Source organism: Tubulanus polymorphus, chromosome 7 (assembly GCF_964204645.1).
Source record: "Tubulanus polymorphus chromosome 7, tnTubPoly1.2, whole genome shotgun sequence".
NCBI classification, from domain to species: Eukaryota; Metazoa; Nemertea; class Palaeonemertea; order Tubulaniformes; family Tubulanidae; genus Tubulanus; species Tubulanus polymorphus.
The window spans coordinates 16,224,593-16,238,727 of NC_134031.1; the positions used below are offsets into that span (position 1 = coordinate 16,224,593).

The 14,135-nt window shown below is 38.5% G+C and overlaps 1 protein-coding gene across 1 annotated transcript; it reads right to left on the reverse strand.

Moving 5' to 3' along the window:
• Positions 1-2,496: 2,496 nt before the first annotated feature.
• On the reverse strand, positions 2,497-8,236 carry LOC141908273 (vesicle-trafficking protein SEC22b-like). Its single transcript, XM_074798241.1, has 5 exons — positions 8,056-8,236; positions 6,275-6,384; positions 4,859-5,019; positions 4,131-4,277; positions 2,497-3,673 (listed from the first exon to the last, which is right to left on the reverse strand). Exons 1-5 carry the CDS (start codon positions 8,128-8,130, stop codon positions 3,519-3,521), a joined length of 648 nt encoding a protein of 215 aa, XP_074654342.1. The 5' UTR covers positions 8,131-8,236; the 3' UTR covers positions 2,497-3,518.
• Positions 8,237-14,135: the final 5,899 nt, after the last annotated feature.

Below are 14,135 nucleotides of genomic sequence, written 5' to 3' on the forward strand. Positions count from 1 at the left end.
CCCTGAGCGTCAAACATAAAATTGTAGAATGTAGATCTGATGTTAAGTCGGTTTTTTTTCAGTGTGCGGATGATGTTAAGTATTGTAGAAAATATGGTAGGTATACATGTATCGTATGGCACACTTGAATATCCATATCGCCGATATTTTCACGGATGACAAATGATATTTGTATCTGCGATGAAATATTTATGGTAACTTATACAACCAGGGGCGGATAGGTTTCTGAGTACCGCACGCTCAGCTACGGAAATGGAAAATTCTGAATTCTAGCGCTCCGGCGAGATGCAATCTGCGCACATTCGGGCCATCAAATCTATCCTTCTATATGCATCCACAGAATATGGCATTTTGACGGAAGAATGTTCGTTAAAGAAACATGAACAGTTTATTATTTTCGATTTTTCAAATTGACAATTTCAATAACTTTTACCAGAGCTTGAAAAATAGAAGGGAACTTCTACAATCCTGAGTACCGCTCAAGCTATAGTAGCGGTTGTAGCGGTAGGCTGGATCCGCCTCTACAACACGAAATGTTACATTCCGAGCAAAAAAATCTAAATCGAATCCAATTCCTAAAAAAAGTATCCATGTGTTATCCCTTAGCCCTCGCATGTCGACGAAAGGAATTTATTACTGAACGAATCCGTATTTCAGATATTCGCCTGTTTCCAAATCGTTGCGAACATATCGTCGCAAATGGTATCAATGCGGATGGCAATTATCGGCTTTATTTGAACAGTATATTCGATGTTGGCGTCTTTGTTTATTGTTATAACATGTCGTCGCAAGAAGGTCCTAAAGCATATTTGAATCTTAACTGGGGAAGAGACAAAGGCGAAAACTACGCGATGATATCGGAACCACATTATTCGCAAAATATATCAACGTACGATTTGTATTCGGTGACTTATTTCAGGAGAATCCGCATCAACCTAGACGTGAGTATATATATAAAAAAATCCGGTGCGATGCGAAAACGAGTAAGATGTTGTAGATATCACAATATTTTATTAATAACATTATTCCAATTTTCCACATAATGCCTCGGAAGGACAACAGATAAATTTAAAAGGAGTGAAAATGAATGTTATTCAAATGATGGGAGATAATTAACTGTTATGCAAATCTGAAGATTGAAAATTGAGATGAATATAATTTTTACAAGATTGAAAATCAACACGGACATATAAAACAAATTTATTTGTTCAATTGAAATATTGTGATGAAAATGCGGAGGACTATTTTTTTTCAATTTGATGATTTTTGCTGGATTCCGGAAGGCCTAAATTTCATAAAATTATGAATGTCGTTTGTGTAAAAAAATTCCTAACATTTTAACATGATATCTTAGACGTATGAGCTTGCAACGGACGATTTCACGTTCGCGGACACCACCACAAATCGATCAGCCGTTCGTCCAGCCAATTGGAAACCTGCAAATTACGGCGAAGCTGGATCATGCAGCAGCACTGAGGGCGTTATTCGCATAAGCTTATCAACGACGAGATTGCATGTACATAAATCTGTAAGCGACAAATAGAACCAAGTATAGTGTTTTAATGTACCTCTGCTTCATGGGAGCACAAGTAAATTTGATAATATTTTTTTTCAGGTTGACTGGGTGGCTGAAGGAATCAACGCTACTATAACTTTCAAAGATATATCAACGCGACGCAGTAACATAACTATTAGATGTGTCGGTTATTGCGGAAGCTGTCGACCGAACGTCCCTTTGAAGCTTACTCGTAATAGGCGACCTAAATATCATAAGAAATTGATTAGAAATACCGGTAACTGAACATTTTCCAGCAGTTCTGCGGACGAGACTTCGATATATCCCGACTCTTCTGGAATAAACGCCGTTACAGTTGCGCATATGATAGAACTTTTGAGTGATCAGTTTGTCGAGGTAATATACTATAATATATCAACTTTATTTTCCCTCGAATTACAACACGATTAAGCATACAAAATTAATAGAATACAAGGGTACTGTTTTATATAAGTGTCATCATGGACTCATGGACTAGGGTGATATTCATGTTGTAATAAAAGGGCAGGGTCTTGGAGAAGTAAAATAATGCTTATGTAAAGAACGCCCCTTACATCCATACCACACTGGATAGACTTACATCCATAATCACTCTAAGGATAGACATCCAAGGCGCTGATCCAGAGAATGAACCTTGCACTATAGAGTACCTCAAATTTCTTGAGTAATACCCTTTTCTGAATGAACTCTTTAACTTCTTACTGCCTTACTACATGATTCAAACCTCTTTTGTATATAATTTAGTTTATATACAAAAGAGGTTTGAATCATGAAATATCTTTTGTATATCTTGTATAATTAGTAATGTAAGATAGGGAAATGCTGTAAAATTCCTTTCATCCATCCACGCGCTATGTCAAATGCAACGCCATAATGGCTAATACGCCTCCAAAAATACCTTGCTGTAACTAAATCAACAACAAGAACTCGCAGTTCATTTCTGTAAAATTTATTTTGATTTATACATAATATCATATTCATATGTACACATCTATAGCAGATAAAACCGAGCCACCATAAGCAAGGAATTCGAGGTGACAAAACATTGAGTAAAAACTAACTGAAGCGAATTCTGCAGACTTGACTTGCAGTTATTTCAACATCTTTTGAGTCATATTCAATACATATCACTAGTTAATATAATTCAATTATCTTTTGCATTACATAGAAATTGTATCGCACAATATTCACTATTTAACTTAAATATAAATTAATGAACCTCCTTTTTAATTGCACTTATTTTCGTCATCTTTTTTTATCGAAAAAAAAAACCACACAACAGCACAAGAAAATATCCAATCACCAGCAATAGAAGATAACAAAATCTGTAATAAAATCTATAATCGTCGAGTCAATTCTTAAGATTTTCATAACATATTCTCGGTCAAATCCCGGTTCGGATAAACGTCGCGTCAAAAACAAAAACTAATTTACAAACTAGCCATCTTAAGTCCACAGCCTTCACACCCAGCATGAATTCAATAATCACAAAAATATTTTCGATAACAACAGTTTCTTCGCGCTCATTCACTAACTTCTAAATTAGAGACAATTGAATAAACATGGCCGAACTGGATCGAAAAATACAACCAAAAATCAACTTAATGTATGATATTATCATTACATGACATGTAAGTTTCACGAAATTATCAAGTTTCAAGTTTTTATCATGTTAACGTTCATATTGTAAATGCAAGCATTGCCGTTCGGAAATAAAATTTTACTGCTGAATTGTCTATCTCCGCACACTTTTTGGGTACGCAATTGCAAGGCTTTTCAGTGATCGAGACCGATCGAGAGGAATCAATAAATGACCGGCAACAGAGTATCCGCGATACCGCCATACTCGTCGCGTACTTATTCTCAAACGACAATCTCCGATGGTGATATCGCTGATCAATCGTTTCCGTCGGAAACAAAAACTGAATTATCGTAGCGATCGTAGTCGTTCCGGAAAGTGGACTTAAAACCACCAGAATCGTATATACAGGAAGAATATCACGATGATGACGGCGGCGGCGCCGACTTTCGCGTACATCGAGCGCAGGTTTAGATATTTCGCGTCCTGGCGATATTTCTGCGATAGCGTTGACAACGAACTCGCTTTATCGTCCAAAACTGAAATGAGATGAAAATCCGTGAATTTGCGAAAGACTTGCCTTCACTATCAACAGGGTTACATCGGACTGAGGATGACAACTAAAAATCGGGAACTGCTTCAATATCAATAGGGTTAGAATTACCAATATACGCAAGTATCAACTAACACTTGAGGCCAGTTTAACGAACTGCTAAAACCTTTGACCCGGGGGCTTACTCAATTGATAATGAGCTAGCCCCCGGGTTATAGTTGAATAATTTGTTACACGGACATTTCAGAAAGAAAGCTTCCACCAATAAACCAATTTGAAATTTTAAAAAATAAATCTCTGAAGACAGGTAGAAGCAATCTATCTAAGGCACCATGTAACAGAATTTATTGTGGGTCTTTTTTATGAAGAGCGATACATGTATATGCCATAAAGAAAGGGTTGTTGTAGTAAATGTTTATTGTAAGCTAGTAAAACATACGTACCTGAAAGGTTTTCCCCCCTCTGAAGCACATCGTCTAAGTTTTGTACCATAATTCTCTGCACGTCTTGCAGTTCAGTGTTTAAAGCGCTCAAATTCCGTCGAGCTCGAGAATCTAAATACGATTTCTTTGCTTTCTGAATGTATGTGTCTTAAAAGAGAAAATGACAAGTTAAATCAATATTGACCTGGTAACATATCTGTGGAATTTAGCTCTCTACATAGGATAGGCCTATCCTTCCGTGGAGAAAACTAACTAAAATGTACACTAAAACTTGTTGCGTAAGTCAGGAAAATTGGGACCGACAGAATGTGTCCGACTTAGGAACATTCTGGAGTACTGGTAAGTCAGATTTAGGGACATTTAATGAAGAAACCATTTGACTTAGCTTTCTACATAGGATAACCTTCCGGGGGGAAAACTAACCAGCCAACTACATGATAGTTTGAATTGTTGTCCTCATTGAAAACATGAAGTAACCAATAGCAATTACACTAAAAATTTGAGTTTTACATTTTTGTGTCACCGAGCCCTGGCCGACTTTTTAACTTTTGGGTATCAAATATTTTGTCTGGCTTAGACCGAGTATCCGATTTAAAAAATCCGTTTTAAAGAGAGATTTTGATGATTGAACTGGAAAATTCCCGACCTGGAAATTCCTTACAACCGGTCTGATTTTCCGACTTATGCAGTGTTTTAATGCACGAGTAAATACGGATGAAACTATTTACCGAACTCTATGAAACTGTAAGGTCTCGATACTGTATCTACCCTCTGACCGTACTGTTGAGTGAACTCATTCTGTAAATCTTCTAAGTATGAAAACGCGAGACGTTTGGAAAAACTTTGTTCGCACAAAACCAAGAACACGACGCCTCTTTCGATCAGATAACTGAAATTGAGTAGAACAGAAATAGTTTTTGGGAGTTAATGTTACTCATTAGGTTAAGACAGCCACCTTTCAGCGGCGCAGCTACCGGTGCGGTTGGTCCGACATATGACGGACCAATAATTACCAAAGTGGTACTTCTGATTCGTTCAAATTTGCATTAAAAAATTTGGAGGGGGGTTTAGTTTAGGTTTCGATTTTTCTCGAAGTCACAGTCCCGTGAACTGCATCGGGGCAAGAAATCATTTTCGCATTGCCTGATCGCGGCATTTCATCATTTATCGCATCTGGCAATGGAATGCTCGTGAGCAAGGGGAAGGTTGTTGTTTTCTAGGGATTCGAATCTAACTGATCTCACTTTATGTATCTATGATTTGGATATTGTCAGAGCCATCCTTTTCATTGACTCCAGACATAAACAACAAACGATCGACCGCGTGTGGCAGCAGTCTAGTCTTATTTTGTCATTAGTCAATGCATGCTGGAAAATGGGCCTCAGATGCCCCAAGAACCCCTTGAAATTTCAAAAAGGACCCCCAAACCCCCCTTAAGGGCTTTGCACCTTCGGTGCTCGCGACCGCTGGCCTAGCATGTCGGACCAATAATTATTTGTTTGCTACTCCTCTGCCTTTCTGCTATGTTGTGCTAGTGTTATTTCAGATGAGGGTTATGGCTAGTTAATTTGCAGAAGCCCCTTGGTGACATACAAGATAATCTTTTCACAATTCTGACTTATTATGTCGAACATGAAATTTGACTTATTTTTATGTAGAAATTCCAGTTATTATGTCGAATTTCGAGATAATAAGTCTACATGAAAATAACACAAAATTCGACATAATTTACTCGAAATTCGACTTATTATGTCAAATTTCAAGATAATAAGTCGAAATTTGACATAATAAGTCGAAACTGTGAAAACATTATCTCGTATGTCACCTAGGGGCTTCCGTACTAATTACCTAATCGTGACGTTGGAGGCCAGTTTTTATTATCGGATAAGCTCATGCGTTATCTCAAATATCCGATTGTGAAACTAAAATCCACAGACAGGTTACTGACTAGCTTTGGCTAGGCTTGGGACATTACCATAAGGGACACCTGGTTAGTACCTAATGATATTGGTGGTAAGCTTTTATAATCGCATGGGCTTATACCAACCGGTGAAAATATCCGATCGTGAAACTAAACCACAGACAGGTTACTGACAAAGGGACACCTAAATCGCTTATTTGCGCTACGTAAGAATGATACTTACTGGAATAAATATGTGCCCGATTGTAACGTACATCTCTGTGGAGACTGGTTGTTTATCTTTTTAAATAGTTGCTTCGCTTGGTTTTGATATTCCATTAAACTGCGACCGGTCTGAAAATACAAAATAGTTCAGGTGGTCAGGTGTAGGCCTACTTAGTGACTTAATCATTGGTATTACTGTTATAGCTTTAACAGTCTGATTCAACTGTGATGGTTCATATAGGCCTACACTGTTTGTGAAATATCCGAATTTGAAACAAGTAGACCTACAGTCCCAGACAATCCGGTTAGGCCCCTATTGACTAAAACTGCAGTCCATAGATTCACCAAGTCCTGGAGCGTGTGTATGCATTACTGCGCAAAACTTGTACGCCTAAACCACCTGTTGTAACATAAGTCTGAAATCACGACGTTAGGTCTAACTGCAGTTTAAGTCACCACCCTTTCCACTATGTGGCACTAGTATGTGTTATTAAAGATTATGGTTGGGTTTAGTTAGTTACCTAATCGTTGGTGGTAAGCTTTTTATAATCGGATGGGCTTATACCAACGTTAGGGATGACAAGGGCCAAAACTCGGTTGAAAAAAGTAACACTTCAAAAATATACTTTCTATTCACTTCAGTCCATAATTAATGGCTTAATTCACAAACTAACACAGGTACCTTTCGAAATAATCCAATTTTATGTATGTTTCGAGTGATTAATCAACATTATTTTGAGAAATTAATTTCTCAGCAAATTTCGCCATTAGCCGCCATTTCTCTGTATTACACATGTGACATGATAAGACAAGGGGACCTACAAGGATTTTTATAAAACTTCCAAGACGAAACGACAATTTTTATTTTTGATGGTTTTCCAACTAACATTTCAAATCTTCGTGTTTTCCAAGATAAATAATGAAGTAATAAATTTTGGTAAAAGAAAAATGGGAATAAGTGTTGATTTCTTAATTTTTTCAATTTCGTCGTTTCGCTTCGTGAGTTTGTGCTGTTGTCCTGGCCTCAGTCCACAGGTGCCAGCACCTCCAGTAATTTTCAAAATGGCAGCTGTTGACTGGACGGAAATTTACTCTCACTTTATGGCCGATTTGCACATGGATTAAGATCGTCAGGTGAGGTGTTATAGGTATCAGACAAACTACGAATCTGTTGTGCGTCGATTACAGCAAAAATTAGACGGATATCTTAAGAGACAATGAAATGCCAGGCAAATTACTCGTCAGTCAAATTGGCTGACGAAGATTTCATACAAAAATGACCTTCCCATTCCTGACTGTGGTTTGTGAAAATATCCGATCGTGAAACTAAACCACAGACAGGTTACTGACTAGGTTGGGTTTGGGTTAGGTACATAACCAAAAGTGACACCTAAGTGGCCCTACAACTTTGGGAACAACAACGGCAATGGAAGGCATAACATCAGGCACCAACAAGGTGAATTCATAGGTCGACAGTCCAATTTAAATTGCAACCAGACATTTACCAAGAACCTTAGTGTCTGGTGTACCACAGTTGGTTACACTAGGATTGTAGAGCAACTGAGATCACTGCGCAACCACTGGCTGAATCCGGACAGTCTGAGTCTGGTCATTAACTAAACCATTAAACGTTAAAAACCATCTCAATAAGTAGCCAGCAGTTCTGTAGTCGGTCTGAATACCAGACGTTGGTACAGTCACCTACTGTTAGAGGAACAACTGCTCGAGCCTAACAGTTCTAGCTGTAGTAACAAGTAAACGATTTAAAGACAGACTACATCAGATATACTTGACACTTACTCCTTCATCTTCTTGCATCGATGCAGCTAACGGTAAACCGTCAGCCAGCCGTGCAATCATCGTCATCAACACCATCTTTCCTTTCTATCCGTTTTTCAAGCAGAAATTCAACACAATCGAGTCTAAATTCTCGTTTACATACAGAAAATTCGTCGTAATCGAAGGTGACGTGTTACCAGTAGTACTATTAAGCGCACGAAACCGATGGGTTTATAAATTGAATTGAATTTATCTTATCCGGCTTATATTAATTTTTATAGGGAAACATAGGCGCTATTGCACTTTCGTTCATTCTCCCAAAAATGTTTATTTCTGCATATTATCCAGCTAGGAAGCCGATATTATTGTGGAAACCAAATATGGTGATGAATGTTCCAGTAGCATTAAATTCAGCAACATACTTTTTGTCCAAAAGCAAAATTCTAAAATGAGGCGTCATCAAACGTTTTCACTGATTTGAAGTTACAACTAGAGTAAACTAGGATCAGATGGACATAAACTACCATGGACATTGTCATCGGTCCCTATTCGAAAAGTGGCCACTGCTGGATCTCCTTGCCCAAGGGATCGGGCGACCTGGTCAATTCTACAACACAAGTTGGGTGATTGATTATTTTTGAAAATCAGCTCTGCGATTATGCATTGCATCTAATTTTGTATTGAGCTTCAGAATAAGTTGAAAATAACGATTGCAGATTTTAAGATTTTTCTGAATATCTTGAATGAACTCTTTTACTTTTACATGGGATTCAGAATATAACACGCGAAAATTGTATCGTCGGCACGTTTACCGTCATTACCCAAACCCCGGAACGAATGCAAAGCCGGAGTGAGTTAATAACGACAATTTATATGTGCGACAAAGATAATGATACCGTATATACCGAAGGTTTCGAAAGTTTTGATAACGGCCTTTGAAATTGTTCAGGCATAATCAATAGCTGTAGTGTGTAGTTTACATCTCTATTTCGTCAGATTGGTCAGAGATCAGTCATCTCATCTCACTCTTACACAACACACATTCTAAATCGTCGTTATTGTTTCGTAATTTAAACCATTAAAGAAACGAGATATTTGATTCATGACAAGATAAGGTTTCAAAGGTTGTTTTGGCATTTAATCTCTCTCTACACGATCATACCCGGATTGTCGGTATCACGACTGTAAGTAGGAAAGATTCAATCTCGTGTGTTCTCCGAAATCAGTTAGCTTTGCGACGATGTTAAATGCTACGGTTATAAGGGCATGGTTTAAATCTGCGCTGAAATATAAATGGTTTACAGACACTGTATATCCCTACGTTCAATTGTCTCGTTTTTATCTGGTAAATTTCGTCGAGCCCGTCGTTTATCACCTGGCTTTTATTTTCAACATTTTCACGATAATCGTTTTACTAAAATGTCGAAGAAAACAGTCCGTACGCTGTACTTTCAGTTATCTTTTCACGTTGGCCATTTGCGACTTTATCTACGTCTGTACCCGACTGAAGAAGATGCCACTTCTCATCATCAGCGCGCTTTCATTCATCTTCAAAAGATCACATATCTCCGATTGTAAAGTGTTGGATATCACGTTGTCCGATTTAAATCACGACTTCGATATTAGGTATCATCTGCCTGATTATCCAAATTGCCCAAAAAGTGCACAGTATTACTTCAAATTATATTTCTTCATTGAGGCAAAGTACCCGCTATGCGTAGTTTATCAATGGCTAAGGCCGTTAACCCCGGTTACTAACTGGATTATTGTTCTCATCGCCGGTGAGAGATTTCTGTCGATTAAAGCACCTTTTACCCATAGAAATATTTTCACCGTTCGTAACGTCAGTCGCACGACCCTCAGCTGCGCGTTAGTAACGTTTTGCTACGCACAAAGCGCTTTCGAACTATTCATACGTAATTACCCGCGCAAAGGAAAAACAACGGTCTGGTTTAACGGAAAAAATCGAACTTTAATCAACGAAAACGTCGTTTTCTGGGTATGCACGACGGTTCCAGGGGTCAGTCTCACCAGAAATCAAAGTCGTCTGCTATATGCGATTAATTACATCATCGGCGAATTTGTTCCGTCGCTTCTCATCATGATCATAACGCCATTGACCGCTCTATCGTGGTCGAAAAAATCGGACATATCCTCGACACGCGCTCGAACGAACAGACACGCTAACAAAACGTTACTTTACGTAACGTTTGAATTCTTGATTCTCGTGGCCCCGTATTCAGTTTGTATATCACTAAACTCAATCGGCTCGTACTTAATACCGAAAAGACCGCTCGTGTACCTGCTTCCGCCGGAAGTACCTTTCTACTTGTCAAACCTATCGACTATCGTCGGTAGGGCGTTCGAATTTTTCCGAAGAATGATTTATTGCATTAATTTTTTCATCTATCTTCACACGATGCCGGTATTCAGAAAAACATTTATAGAGCTCTTCGTTTTCAAGCGTCGACGAATTTGTAAATAGTGTTTATATGCTGTTGTTGTTTGCTATGTGAATTTTGATAGCGTCTGACGATTAAAATGGAATCGAGCAGTTATGAATTTACACGATACAAAAAATGGACGAATTTTAATTTGATCAACAAAACCTTTTCCTATTTCCGTGTGCGGCGTACCATTTCATTCATTTCATTTTTATTGTTCCACAAAAACATGTTTTACACAGAACATTCATACATTTAATTTCAACAGTAGATGGCATTGTACCTGAACTAGATAGAAATAACGTAGAAACAAGCGGCAATCTACAAAGTGTTTTCAATCAATCCAGATTCGTCAAATCCGGATTAGAATGAATTTGTGTCGACACTAGATGATACAACTACTAACTAGAATAGCATATACGAACTCATGTAGGGTGGGGTTTGGTCGGTCAAGGTTGGTTACCCTTCCTCTTATTGTCATTTTCTAGCATCGCTATTTACGGTTCATTCATTCCCTATACCCTGGCTTGAACCTGGGCCTGGTTCTAAAGCCTTTACGAAGATGACTTCGAAATGAATTCGAAGATATGAAATAAACGAAGAAATTAACCGCAGAATTCATGCTTATCGGGGCACCAGAAATCCAGTATAACATTCCATCGGGCGCGATCCTTCTAATGTACTCAAAATCCGTTTGATTTACTATCAGAAATATAATTCTAGGGATCATAAGGAGAAGCATCAACGCCGATATTATAATAGTTATTCGGGTCAGTGAATTTTCCGCTGCAGTCTTTACATTCGCGGATGATGTCATCGTTTCGCGTTGTTTGGAAGTTTTACCCAGGCCATGAATGATGGCTGTATTTGCTACGATGATTAAGGTTATTGGTAACATGAATTCAATAATCAATTGTGAAGTAGCAATGTAAACATTGATTCTTCGGCCGTTTATCGATGTCAACGTGCAATCTAAACGTCCGTCCACACGTTTGACAAACATGACCATTGCGAAACATCGAATGAACTGTAAAGAGCCGACCAATGAGGATACAAGAAATGCTTTTCTCGGGTTACACAGTTGTGCTGCTTTCAAAGGGAATTGAATGACCAACGCTCGGTCGATGCTTAACAAGGACAGCACGATATTCGAAGAGGATGAACCAAGATACAACGAAAACATAAAGAACTTGCAGAAAACATCGCTTATCACGTGTTCAGGCAGAACGACACGAACGAATAATACCGGCAAGTAAACTGAAACGACGAATAGGTCCATCAGCTCCAATACAATCATATATACACCGGTAGAAGTGCGTCTGAAATCCCGGTGCGCCGCCAAAACCCACAGCGCCAGTAAGTTACCGATAGTACCGACCAATGACGTGCACGGAATCATCACATAGATAACGACAAATTGTATCACTGCTACCCATCCAATTGGACCCATCCTCGCTTCAAGCGTCGTATTCATTGTTTGAAAGGATTTCTTTGTGTTTTGTACATAATAGATCTTATTTCGGAGCTTTATATGACTTGATTAAATCTGTTTTCTATTTGCTCACGTATATGATTCGATATTTGAAAAACCATCCCCATTGTTAGATATGAGCCATTTTCACGTAATCATTTTCGTAAATTCATTTTATAAACATCAATATTTAAATAAATTTGCGCAAATCCGTGTATTCAAATCGTTACCTAAATCATCCGTATACATGTATATAGCTAAGCATGGATTTTCTTGCGCTGGTTTTTTATTTTCATTGAATGCCACATCATTTCTTCGTTATAATCGAGTTCGTTGTTCCCCACCGAACTCATCCCACGTACTGATTTCCCGTCCCTGTTCTGAGAATGGCTGCTTCTGCATCTATGAATTATACTACCTTGCCGACCGAAAATCGTTGATAAGTTCGAAGGTCTAGTCCATCCATGGACTCTAAAACGAGTCCACGGTCCAACCCAGACGACAGTTCCGATTTGTGTGCGTTTCCTTTGGAAAAACAAGCGTTATAACAAACTATGACATGAAGCAGAATTGCAACAACTAAACAATAGATCGGACCTTTCTCCGACCTCCTCAACTCCATATTCAACTTGGGGTGTGATTAAGTTTTCGTTAAAAAAAGCAGATTGATTAACCTCTTCTAATTTTATGATAAGCATCGGAATGAGATGAAAACAACGATCGTGTGAGATATTTCTGAACATATACTTGAATCTTTTATTTTATTTATCGGTCAGATCATAACTCCACGAAACAATGTATGATCTTCGGGTTAAAATACCGTCATTACCCAAACCCAAGAACGACTGCAAAGCCGGAGTGAGTTGATAGCGACAATTTATATGTGCGACAGAGATAATGATACCGTATAATATATCGTTATATGTTTCTCAACTTTTGATAGTGGCCATTGAAAATGTTCAGTGCGTAATCGATAGAGTATAACATCTCTATTTCGTCAGATTGGTCAGAAGATATTGCATCATCGCGCTCTTACGCAATACACTTTCAAAATCATTATTGTTTCATGAAACATAAGAAACGAGATATTTAATTCATGACAAGATAAGGTTTCAAAGATTTTTTGGCATTTAATCTCTCTCACACGATCTATACCCGGATTGTCGGTACCACGAAGAGGAACGATTCATATCTCGTGTGTTCTCCGAAATCAGTTAGCTTTGCGACGATGTTAAATGCTACGGTCTTAAGCGCATGGTTTAAATCTGCGCTGAAATATAAACGGTTAACAGATAGCGTTTATCCGTACGTTCGACTGGCTCGTTTTTATCTAGTATATTTCGTCGAGCCCGTCGTTTATCACCTGGCTTTTATTTTCAACATTTTCACGATAATCGTTTTGCTAAAATGTCGAAGAAAACAGTCCGTACGCTGTACTTTCAGTTATCTTTTCACGTTGGCCATTTGCGACTTTATCTACGTCTGTACCCGACTGAAGAAGATGCCACTTATCATCAGCGCGCTTTCATTCATCTTCAAAAAATCATATTTCTCCGAATGTAGAGTATTGGGAATAAGGTTGTCTGATGAAAATCGTGACTTTGACGTTGGGCATTACCTGCCTGATTATCCGAGTTGCCCAAAAAGTGCACAGTATTACTTCAAATTATATTTCTTCATTGAGGCAAAGTACCCGCTATGCGTAGTTTATCAATGGCTAAGGCCGTTAACCCCGGTTACTAACTGGATTATTGTTCTCATCGCCGGTGAGAGATTTCTGTCGATTAAAGCACCTTTTACCCATAGAAATATTTTCATCGTTCGTAACGTCAGTCGCACGGCCCTCAGCTGCGCGTTAGTAACGTTTTGCTACGCACAAAGCGCCTTCGATCTGTTCATTCGTACTTATCCGCGAAAAGGAAAAACAACGGCCTGGTTTTACGGAAAGAATCGAACTTTGACCAACGAAAACGTCGTTTTTTGGGTATGCACGACGGTACCAGGGGTCAGTCTCACTAGAAATCAAAGTCGTCTGCTATATGCGATTAATTACATCATCGGCGAATTTGTTCCGTCGCTTCTAATCATGATCATAACGCCATTGACCGCTCTATTGTGGTCGAAAAAATCCGACATATCCTCGACACGCGCTCGAACGAACAGACACGCTAACAAAACGTTACTTT